The sequence below is a fragment of the Bufo bufo genome, chromosome 7, assembly GCF_905171765.1.
Source record: "Bufo bufo chromosome 7, aBufBuf1.1, whole genome shotgun sequence".
NCBI lineage: Eukaryota > Metazoa > Chordata > Amphibia > Anura > Bufonidae > Bufo > Bufo bufo.
This window is the reverse complement of record NC_053395.1, coordinates 18,733,729-18,745,865: the sequence shown is the minus strand read 5'-3', so window position 1 is coordinate 18,745,865 and position 12,137 is coordinate 18,733,729. Positions and strand designations below refer to the sequence as shown.

The following is a 12,137-nucleotide window of genomic DNA, read 5'->3' as shown; positions in this document are numbered from 1 at the left end:
GCTCAGCCCCATGCTCTTAATTTTTTATTTTTTTTAATAAAATAAAATAAATAGATCTTTCCTTTTTAAGCATCCCATCGCCGTGATCCCCCTGGGCTTGCAGTGGTCACCAGTGGTCCATTGTTTACATGACTGCTGCAGCCAATCACTGGCCTCTACAGGGACCAGAGCAGTCACGTGACCGATGACAGCTGCAGGACATTTAAAGAGGGGACTCTACCGCCCCTGCTCTGTGTAATCTGGGAAAACCCCTTTAAATAGGGCAGAGCTGCAGTACCAGACACAACCTGTGGATTAGGCGGTGCTGTTTCTGCAAACTAAAATAAATAAAAGCATTTTTTTTATTATTCCAGTAAAATACCATATTTGTAGTAGTGGTATTGAAGCGGTTAAAAGTAAAACGCATCCTTCAGACATGTGAACGAGGCCCTTTACGTCCACACGGCCGCCGCCGTCGCCTTCCCGCAGGTTTTCTCGCCCACATTTGCGCCTCCATATCCCAGTTCACCTGCCTCCAGCCAATCAGCCCACGCATCGACCGTGAAAGGGCGTGGTTTATTGTCTCACAACAACACAGACCGTCTCAGCCAATCAGGAAGCGGCGTGTTGAGGATTGTCACCAATCGAGGAACGCCTTATGTTCGGCCGACCAATCAGGGAGAGCTGTGTGACCTCCACCGTCCAATGAGGTGAAAGGGGCCGGGCTTCTACCCCCTTTCGCGTCGGATCGTCTGTGCGGTGTCGTCTTCTTGCAGAGGACCGCAGGATGGCGACAGCTGCGAGCAGCGCGGAGCGGGGGGTGCTGGTGAGTGGCCGGGCTGGAGGGGTCGTCTGCGCCTCCGTGACGTCATTATACGGCCCCTTATTCCGAGGCAGCTGACAGGGATCTCTGACGCCAGGCACTGGCCTCAGGAGCTGATAGTCTACGAGCTTCCGTTATTTTAAGCCTCCCTGACCTGATTTGCGCAGTCGTCTTCCCAAAAAAACGTAAGCCGCTGCGATAAAACCGCAATTGGTCGACGTTCCAGAGGCCGCCACCCCCTATAGAAAACGACAGCGCCGCGCAATTCTTCATTAAGCGCACCTGGCATCACGCACTCCTCACCATGGCGACCGTCTGCGCAGAAATGAGCCGCCTGTTATTTACCGACGGGCGACCCCCATGTTTAATTCCGCCGCAGGGTCTGCGTCCTGTCCGATCGCCGTTCCGCCGCCTTCCGCCGCGGTAAACGATGACGACCTCAATGGGCCGAGTTCACGGATCAACCCTTTCCTCGTGTAACGGAGACGCAGAAGTGGGGGGAGAATCGTAGGGGTGATTTTGCCCTACGTAAATGGCGCATTTTCCGGCAATATAACAATATTTCAAATTTGAATCTTTTTAGCCACCACGCCCGCTTTGGGCAGATTTATGAACTGGCGCAATGTGGGTACTGGTGGCAAGAATGGGGGAAAGGCGTAAATTTAGCGCCGTTTTATTTATCGCATGATTGAAATCCCCACACACACATTGGGGGTGAAGGGGGACCTTAGAACGCCACTGGGGTCCCGTGGACGCCATGAAGCGACCGCCATTGTGTCACCACATCAGACATATCTCCCTCCAACTCTGGGCCCATTACACCCCCCACCCCCTCCCTGATAGTAGGGATAAGGCACGTCCACAACACGAGTACAACTACTCCCCCCATCCCTCAGCGTTCACTTCCAGTCGGCCCCGTTCTGGGACGTTGGGGCCCCGGCTCCTCCCTGTCACCAGTGATCTGCGTGCACTACTACAACCCACAACATGGACTCTGTGTATACAACACACAGCATCCAGTTCACACCAGACACCCCCGGAGGCGCCCGGCGCCCAAAATACCGGAGATCTGAATGGAAACCTCGCCGCTGACAGAAACACGTGGGCAGCTGTGCCGAGGGGGAGGGGTATTTAACACATTCAGGCCTCTTGCACACGACTGTATGGATTTAGCGATCCGCAAAAAATACAGATGACGTCCGTATTTTGCGGAACGGATTAGCTGGCCCCTAACGGAACAGTCCTATGCTTGTCCGTGATGCGGACGATAATAGGACATGTTCTATTTTTATGCAGAATGGAAATACGGAAATGGAATGCACCTTCCGTTTTTTTTTTGCGGACCCATTGAAATAAATGGTCCGCAAAAAAAAACAACTGAACGGACACGGAAAAAAAATGCGTTTGTGTGCAAGAGATGTAACAGTGTGCAGCATGGCGGACAGCTTCGTAGTAGATAATAGCAGAAGTCCTGTCATCCTGTTCACAAGATGGCAGGCGAGGCGCGGCGTTATTGGCTGCCTCCACCTCCGCAGCCGTATTTATATTGCCCGAATGCATGTGAAAAATTCAAACATTTTGCAAAAAGTTCTAGTAAAAAAGATTAAAAATCCCCGTGTTTCTATGGTAACAGACTATAGTCCGCCCCTTCAGTCCTGACAGTCCAGAGGTTAGTATGGAGTAGGGCAGCCATCTCCAACCTGTGGCTCTCCAGCTGTTGCGAAACTACAACTCCCAGCATGCCCAGACAGCCAACGGGAGTTGTAGTTTTGCAACAGCCACCGGTTGGAAACCACTTCCATAGCAGGTCAGGGGCCGCATAGCTCTGCATAGGAGCTGCAAACCCCAAACGCCAGGAGGCTTTGCGCCGGCGCCTGTTTTCTCGGTCTGCCCGCCCATTACAGGGGGCCGCGTTCTTATAAATCAGGGGTCAGCCACCTTCCGCACTCCAGCTGTTGTGAAACTACAATTCCCAGCATGCTCTATTCTGTCTATGCTGGGAGTTGTAGTTTCACCAGCAGCTGGAGTGCCGAGGTCGCTTCCACCGGTTAGAAATGCGCGAGTCGCGCCGAATTCACGCTGTTCTCCGTTTTCCAGGAAGAAGAGTTCAGGTGGCTCCTGAAGGAGGAGGTGCACTCGGTTCTCAAGCAGCTGCAGGACATCTTAAAGGTGAGGGGGGGCAGGAAGATGGCCGCCGGGAGCCATCCAGACACGGGGGCGTTACCTGGTAAGAGGGCAGCTTTTCTTTCATGGTCCTGATAATTGCTGGATGTCTCCTGCAGGAGGCGTCCCGGAGGTTCACCCTGCCCGGCGGGACAGCAGATGGCGCCACCAAGCAGGAGAACTTTGTATTGGGAAGCTCCAGGTGAGTGCGGGGGGGTTGGGGGGCGTCTCTCCAGCGGGGCCGTAGAGGTGACTCTGCTCGTTCTTGGTTTCCAGCACGGACCAGGTGAAGGGGGTCCTGACGCTGCAAGGAGACACCCTGTGCCAGGCTGTGAGTATGTGACGGCAAGTTATAGAAAACGGAGGCGCGGCGACGCCAAAGTCTTCTGAACGTTCACGGCTTCGTGCGTTTTCTTGGCTCCGCAGGAAGTGAACCTGAAGGTGACGAGAACCAATCAGCTGCTTCACTTTGCCTTCCGGGATGACAAGCAGTGGAAGATGCAGCAGGTAGGTCCATCGCCTCCGGGGGGCGCTCACATATTGGAACCAGGGACATCCCTATGTGTAACCCCGGCCCACACCCGGACATCGCAGTACGGCCCAGGGCACCAGGTGGCGGGAGGACATACCGTAATACACACCGCACGCCCGCTGCCCGTCTTCACTGGATCTCATGTGTGCCATTACAGCGGATGGTTCTGTCCAATGGTTTAAAGGGCATCAGCAGTTCTGTACCCAGGACACCGGCTGACCTGTTACGTGTGCCCTTGGCATCCGTGTTGGTCCCATGTTCATATGTACCCGCATTGCTGAGAAACATGAAGTTTTATTACATGCAAATGAGCCTCTAGGAGCAACAGGGCGTGTCCTTTCTGCTGCAGCTCTCTACCTAGAACAGCTCAGGAGGCAGTTGGAGGATGGAACTGAGCATGTGCGACCAGCTCAGCGGGGTGGACAGAGAAATAAGGAAAAGAACAGACAGCAGGTGGCGCTATACGGTTCAGTGGATGTAAGACATGTTTCGTTACCTGCAATTACAAAAGTAACTCCTGACGGAGAAGCTGCTCCCGAAAACAAAGGAGAAACACAACCTGAAGTGCGAAATCACACCAGTCCCTGTAGAGTTCCTGTAGGGGTCCACGCGGGACTGATGTGGGGAACTCTCTGCCCCACTCCTTTAACCCCTGAAAGACCGGGCCTATTTTAATTTTTGCATTATAAAATATACTGCACATTTACATACTGTACATTTACATACGGTACATGCGGTACGTTTATATACTTTACATACGGTACATTTACATACGGTACATTTACATACCGTACATTTACATACGGTACATTTACATACGGTACATTTTCATACGGTACATTTATATACGGTACATTTATATTCTGCACATGCCCCTCGTTCGCTGCCTCTCTGGTCATGGTCTGTGGCGCATAGCGCTGTACGGTGTTAGACTTTGTGTGGAATGATGGTGGAATCGGTGGGGGGAGGGACGCGGGGCTCCACATTCTCGTGATCATGGGAAAGGGGGATAACCTCCAGAATACAGAGTAAATACTGCCCTGTATGTCCCCCACATGATGCAGGGAAGCTACTTGTCCCTGGAATGGTGGGATGCCGAATCCCTATCTTTTGTGTGGTCCTGACGGGGTTAAAAGCTCTCCATGAGCAGGAATGGAGCCGGATGCTGTGCCGCCATCTTGTGACCTATACGTGATGAAAAACGCCTTTTGGTTTTCCAGATTCAGGACGCCAGAAATCACGTCAATCAGGCGATCTACCTGCTCACCAACCGGGGGGAGAACTACACCTTCCAGACCGGGTCGGAGGTGCTGAAGGTGAGGGCCTGGGGTGAGTGCTCCCTTGTCATCCATGTTGACGTCGCCCGTCCGTGATCTCGCCCTCTTCTCTGCCCCGCAGCTGATGGACGCCGTGATGCTGCAGTTAACCAGAGCCCGCAACCGCCTGACCACGCCGGCGACCATGACTTTACCAGAGGTGGCCACCAGCGGCCTGACGGTAACGTACAAGTCTTCCGGTCACACTGCTTCCACCTTGTGGAACTACAAGCCCCAGTGTGCAGGACATGCTGGGACCTGTAGTGCCGCGGCCTGCTGCCCCTCCCAGTGCATGCCTCCTGCCGCTGCGCTCTATTATATCTATATTCCTATTGCCTGTGGGTCGCCCACCTTACGTTTTATGTGACGTCTCCCGTAGAGAATGTTCACCCCGGCGCTGCCCGCGGACGTTCTGCTGAACTTCTATGTGAACGTGAATAAGCTGTGCCTCCTGGTCTACCAGCTGCACGCCCTTCAGCCCAACTCCGCCAAGGTAAGACACTGAGACGACACTGCTGCTCTGATAAGGGGGGCTCTGCAGTCAGGAAACAATCAGCAAGCCGATGATACAGATCGTCTGATGAACGTAGGCACCAGCCCCCGCTGCCGTAATCTGACTATTGTTTCCTTTCTTCCTAGAACTTCCGCCCCGCGAGCAGCTCCGTCCTGCATAATCCGGGCGCCATGTTGTGAGTATATAGACCAGGCCATGTGTCGTGCGGGACCCTAAGGGGCGGAGCATGACACTAGAATCCCTGTGTAATGCTCCGCCCCCTTTAGGTCATGCACTAGAGATCATCAGGGCTCTTCTTCTCTAGTCACATCCAAAGCTTAACCAAGGATTTGTCCGGTTTCCTGTCCCATGTCTGACAGAGGGGTGGAGCCAAATAATTGCAATTGGCAGAGTCCTGGACGCAGCTTTGGATGTGATTGGAGAGGAGGACGACGTCTCTTCTGACCGGAGTGCTGTTTTCTGTCGCAGCGAACTGAACAACCAGCGCTTTGAGGTCAGCCACGTCCATAAGGTGGAGTGCGTGGTGCCGTGGCTGAACGACGCCCTGGTCTTCTTCACCGTGTCCCTGCAGCTCTGCCAGCAGCTCAAGGACAAGGTATGTCTCCCGTCCGTTATACGGCCTGGCCGCTAGGGGCGCCGCACACAAGTAACGCCCACATTATTTCCTTTGCAGATCTCCATATTTTCCAGTTATTGGAACTTCCGGCCGAATTAAGTCTCGGCTCCGGGCGAGGACTGTCCAGGGGCGTCACCAATGGGACCCTCCACCCGTCCTCACCCCCAGGGGCCCCGCCGCTTCCATGCTCGGACAGTGTGGAAACGCGATGCATGAATGACGTCTGTATTTATTTTGTTTTCTACAAGAAGGGAAATCGTCCTTTACTCTCAGTGCAATAGACTTTTCCTCCCCCCACCCCCATCATGCTGGACCAAACCTGGTCATTTCCTGCTCCTGGGAAAGCTGGGTGACCACCAATATGGCAGCGGTCAAGGCCCCCAACAAAGGTCGTCACCCAGATTTCCCCGGAGTCACCGTTCACTACATGTCCTAGAGATGCTGGGGAATATTTAAAGGGGGCCTCTACATAGTATTATTTACCCTGGTTTCTTTTTTCTCGTGCTCTGGGATTGCCTTGGAGCATGCACTTCCTGTCACGTGACCTCCATTCTTTATTCAAAATGGCGGTCACATGAGTCTGTTGATGCTGCCATGGCAACCCCAGAGCGCGCACGCGCATTCCTGACTTTATTTCTAAAACACTTTTCTATATATATTTTTTTTAAAGGCGCAGAAATCTTTAACTGTTGCTGTCGGGCTGCAGTGGCCTGGTTTTGCCACAGGGTGGCAGTATTGCATGCGCGGCTACAGTGCTCTGTGTAGGGTCTGATGCTGTAAAGCTCCGCCACCAGGTGGCGCCACAGTGACATGTTTTTGCCTACACTGTATTGTCATTCCCTTTTTCTTTTCTATTTATTCTGTCGGTTTGTTATTTCGTACACTGGAGCTGTTTGTGTGTAGCCACGAGGAACAAGCCGGCGCTCTCCGGCCGTGCCGCCGCCACTTCCACGGCAAACTTCGTTCACGAGTGTTGTGTGTTCTTCCTTTTGTAAATAGCGTAATGGAAACGTGTCTGAAATAAAGAGAGAGAAGCCGCACGTCTCAGGTTAAAAACCTTATTGCCTCGTCTTGTCCGTGGCCAAAGCAGATCAGAGCCGAGCCACGCCGATATAGGCTGACGGCAGAATGGGAAAAGTGTAAAGCAAAAACGGTAATATTCCCTGACGCGGTAGAAAGAGGAAGCCTCAGGGCCGCATGGTCCAAGGAAGTTTCTGCTGGCAAAAATACAGTTTGTGTGCTGTACCTATATCCACCACCAGGGGGAGCTCACGACTATACAATGAACTGAATAATAACCCTAGACTCGGTATTAAGCTCCCTCTAGTGGTGGCTGCAGGAAGACAGAATATTGGCGTGATGGTGCCGCACAGGGGGTTTGGTGCTCTGCATCAGAAAAACTAAAGAAAATCAGGGCACTTAAAGGGGTTTTCTGACCTCTTTTTAACTGATGACCTATCCTCAGTATCTGATCAGTGGGAGTCCGACACCTGGGACCCCCCAGATTAACAGTTTGAGAAGGCTGAAGTACTGAAAGGAACGCCAAAGTATTCTTGCAGCTTTTCCTAGGTCACATGGCCTAGGAGCAGCTCGGCCCCATAGAAGCGAATGAGGCCGAGCTGCAATACCAAGCACAGCCACTAGGCAATGTACGGCGCTGTGAGGAGACCGAGGCGCTTACAGGAGCTCCGGGTCCTCATACAGCTGATCGGCGGGGGTTCCAGGTGTTGGACCCCCTCTAATCAGATACTCAGAATAGGTCATCAGTTAGAAAGGTGGAAAACCCCTTTAATTTTAGGCCTAAAAACCAAGCGCTGTTCAGTTGGATGAAGGTCCGTCCTTGCTGAACTAACACTTAGACTTCTGCGTATAGAAGAGGCCTAATGAGAATCGCGTCCCCGCTGCTGGTTACAGAGGTTTTCCTTTGATCTCCGGTTCCTGGCGCTCTGCCGTCCTCGCCCCTTCTTTTTTTTTTTGCTATTTTCTGCCATCTACTTCAGATGGAATTACAAAAAAGGCTTTTTTTGCTTGGCTGGTCTGAGGCACACAGCTCCCGGGCCTGCGGATACCAGACTCCAGATTGTATATGGCGTTTTCTTCTCCAATCACATCCAAAGTTAAAGTCAGAATTCTGCAGGTTCCTTTTTTGGAGGCTGCGGGGATCAGCAACCTCTGTCACTCCAGCTGCGGTGAAACTACGACTCCCAGCATGCACACTTGCTTGGTGGTTCTCACTGCCATAGACAGTAGGGAGCATGCTGGGGGTTGTAGTTGTACTGCCGTATATAACACATCTCTGCTCTTCCTGCACGGTCATTGTGAGCTCCCACAAGGCTGTGCTCTCTTCCAAGAAGATTTGACTTGCAGATTTCAGTGTGAATGGAGAACAAACCTGTTATCATGTTTATTACAGTCTGCTTGTGGATAATTAACACGTTCATTCCGTGATTCTCCCAGAACCGCCGCATTCCAGCTTTTATTAGTGCCGACCTTTGAGATGTGCTGCAGCACCCCTCCCCCGTCAGCGCCCCTCTCCCCCAGTCAAACTTCATGGCCCCACACAGGAGAACATGGAGCTCACCTGTTATTGACTACTGTGCAGGAAAGTAAAACTCCCATCGGGTGGAGCCACAGTCCCTCAGGTGGACTGAGCTGCCCTCGAGATGTGACCGATGGTTTAGGACGAGACCGCAGCGTTCACTGGAACATCGCAGGCTCTTCCACCAGGGGAGGCGCTGGAAGCCGCCACCAATGTCCTGTGGGCCTATAGAATCCTAGTACAGTGATGCCCCCTAGTGGCAAACGGGCAGAACACGGTGATGTTTCCCCCTAAGGCCTCATGCTCACGACTGTATCCGTTTTACAGTTCGCAAACTGCAGACCCGCAAAATATGAATGTGGTCCATGTGCCGTCCGCATTTTGACTTCATTTTGCAGACGTATTATTTTTACGTAAAGGACATAATGGGTGTGGAAAGTACACGGATCATCCATGGGATTTCTGCATCCATATGCCTGTTTCACTTGGCTACAAAATGAGGACCACGGATCCATTGACACCAATGGGTCCGCAAAAAAATGTGGCTGCAGCGCGGACGGTATCTGCATTTTGCGGACCATAAAATACATGCAGTGCATGAGGCCTAGGGGATAGGCTCACATCCTATTTTCCAGTTGAAAGTCATTCTGGCGACCCCGTTCTCTACCTATTGTGGAGTGAGGGATTCTATAGGACCCACTGCTGCCGCCTGCTGCCAGGATGAGGTACTGCACGATCTGGTCAGCGATGAGCGCTCCTACAGATAATCGCCATCTACAAGGACTCAGAGGTCATCTCTAGAAAATAGATATTTATTCAGCACATCGATAAGATGCATCACATGTGAGGTTACACATACAATAAGCACATAGTAGATGCCTACAGATCACAGTCTCTGGACAGACGAGGGACACTACCACAGTCCTGCTCTTCCTCCATCTTACAGTACAGGAATGTCCTCCACTCCTGCTGCCGACTATGGACCGAGGTTACAATGCTCACCTTCACAGAATACTAATAAGCTAGGGAACCTATTGCTCAGGCACCCTCTCACAGGGAAAGGTGTCTCAGGTAACCCAATGGTAAGGGTACCTGTGTGACGGCCCTACGGGCAGAGGAGGCTAGGCCTTGCCAGCATAGAGGGACAGAGCAACCCTAGTGGTCGTGCCCGCCGGGAAGGGGAGAGCAGGAAGTAGTCCACGCTGCCGGATATAAAAACCTGGGACTGGTAAGTTAAGCAGCTATGGGCCGCTGCTGCCTCCACTCTTTATTGGCACTGCGGCCACCACCCTCAGATGTCACCTACTCCTCCTTGGCTCCCTGATCCGGTCCCCAGGTCCTGTCCAATACACGATATGTCATCATGGGCTCAGTTCCACTGAGAATTCCTTGCTCTTTTTTTTGCCCCAAATGCCACTGTCACCATTTCTACCACTGCCCCCACCTCCACCACCCTGGCTACGGGTGCTACCCCTTCTTCACCTACCAGCAACACAGCCATACATGGGGTCCCCAGCCTTCTCATCGGCCCAGTACAAACAGTGAGGGCCCTCGCACAAGTCATCGACTCTCGGGCCTGTCTGCCGTTGGGCGTGCTGGGGTTTTCTTGCCACTTCTTAAGAAAAAGGGAGGCTCCCCTCTAAAAAGAGGCAGTAAAGACTGGGAGGACTCCATTGAAAGCCTTCTCTGGGGCTGCAAGGAAGAGGACCACTGTGACCCCTGGCTCCACCGCGCGGTGTCACCTCCACGTCATCCTGCTGTGACTGAGAGGAGGACTGAGCCATCCAGCCCACAATCTCATCATCTTTCAGAAGCCAGGAAAACTGTGTCCTACTACTACTACTACTCCTCCTCTCCCACGTTTGGCCGGACAGCTGGTGCTGCTACTGCTGCTCGCGCCACCCACATTCTCACTCGCAGATGACGTGGCCTGGTCCCCTCTTTTATTCATCAGACATTTTATTAGGAGGCCTATTTAATCAATTAGAAATCACAGGTTTGGTGCACGGATAAGGAGAGGAGGAAACGGGTTTTTAAAAAATAAAAAAGAAGAAGGTGCAATTGGACAAATCTGTGACTAAAATATACGCTGCTGTTGATGCGCTAAAATACACTTATTTGCGCAATTATAAACAGTAGAAAAATTGCATCAGATTTTTGGTGCAAAGATGAATCTCCCAGGGGAAAAAGAACCATCTCACTAGCGCCACCTTGTGGCAGTGGCTCCCTATGACTTTTTCACCAGTCTTGGGACATGACAAGGGAGAATAGCCAAACCAGATATCCATCCGTAGACGGCTATTTCGGGGTATTTTTCCCAGTATGGAGCAGGATTCTGGTTTGCTGAGATGCCTTGGCTGCAGCTTGGGGTGGTAGTTCTCTTTCCCTGGGAGATACCTCTTTGCCTATTCCTTTCCCAATAAGTTTCCATACACGGCTGGTCATCACCCTGCCCAAGTTGCATCCATGACATTGCACTCCAGAATCCTGCTCCATACTGATAAGGGGCAAACAGCGGTCTACAGATGGATATCTGACTCTGCTATTCTCCGTTGTCATGTCCCAAGGCTTGACTTTGACTCAAAGAGCCGCTGGCACAAGGTGGCGCTAGTGAGATGTTTTTCCAGTGTTTAGCCGGAGCGTCCGGTCACATGGGGGGATGATTCAGATGGGCAAAATCATCTGTGAAACCTAATCATCCCAAAATAGCAGAAAACGTAACAAAGAGGCTGCCGTCAGCAATTAACAGATGACCCGGGAGCGAACCAAATGCACAACGAAACCCGCCACCGACCTCGTGAGCGGCAGGGATCCCAGGTGTCAGAACTAATCTGATAATCCATACCCTTGAAGACCCCTCCGTGTAGGTCCCTGTCTGGAGGACTTGGCACATTCTATGCATCATATAGACCAACCATTCATCTCAATGAGAACTGTGCAATGCTTCGTTTCCCCTGTAGGGGCGCTGCAGATTTGCTGCTTGGAAACATCTCTCAATCAGCTTGTCAGTGCATTCTATTATCCAAAGAGGACCATGCCTTTAATGGCTGGAATATCCCTTTAAGGGCTCGTGCAATGACCTTATTGGTTATGCCACAATGAAGCTGAGCTGCAGTGTAAAGAATGGGGGTCTGCGGCGGCATTCTGAACCTCTGATAAGACAGGAGGTAGATTTTAGACCACCTACGGCCCCTGTGAACAATGTAGCCGAGCTGGAGTCACTGATCATAACTGTGTCTTACAAGAGCTGAGCTGCAGTGTAAAGCATGAGGAGGGACACAGCAAGAACGTCTGCAATGAAACCAATGTGTGTGAATATAAGTCTTAGAACAAAGAGTCATTCTTGACCTGCAGTGTGGGGGCATTGTGGGACCCCCGTGTCTCTATGTGCTCCCCAGTCCTTTCAAACAAAGCTCACAGACTACAAATGATTTAAAAAAAAAAAACTTTGTTTCACACATTTTATTTAAACTCAGAACCGGCAGCTGAAATCCGCACAGAGGACTGCAACACCATGCAGTTAACATATGTAGTGCGAGGGTTAATTTTTTTGCAGTTATGCTCTAGTCGCATCCAAAGCTGTGTTTACAATCCTTCTGTTGCCGCAGTTTAGTTTCACCCCTGATATCTGATCCCACAATGTTCCACTGCTGTC

General features: G+C 51.7%; 1 protein-coding gene across 1 annotated transcript; it reads left to right on the top strand.

The window, feature by feature from the left end:
* Positions 1-705: 705 nt before the first annotated feature.
* On the top strand, positions 706-7,004 carry ROGDI (rogdi atypical leucine zipper). The gene is made up of 11 exons (XM_040439924.1): positions 706-805; positions 2,900-2,971; positions 3,085-3,167; positions 3,242-3,296; positions 3,392-3,472; positions 4,718-4,813; positions 4,896-4,994; positions 5,193-5,306; positions 5,453-5,502; positions 5,796-5,922; positions 6,001-7,004. Exons 1-11 carry the CDS (start codon positions 767-769, stop codon positions 6,040-6,042), a joined length of 858 nt encoding a protein of 285 aa, XP_040295858.1. The 5' UTR covers positions 706-766; the 3' UTR covers positions 6,043-7,004.
* Positions 7,005-12,137: the final 5,133 nt, after the last annotated feature.

Coding starts and splice junctions, on each gene's coding strand:
- ROGDI (XM_040439924.1), top strand. CDS start 767: ATGGCGACAGCTGCGAGCAGCGCGGAGCGGGGGGTGCTG. Junction 806..2,899: donor GCGCGGAGCGGGGGGTGCTG/GTGAGTGGCCGG, acceptor TCCGTTTTCCAG/GAAGAAGAGTTCAGGTGGCT. Junction 4,814..4,895: donor CCGGGTCGGAGGTGCTGAAG/GTGAGGGCCTGG, acceptor TCTGCCCCGCAG/CTGATGGACGCCGTGATGCT.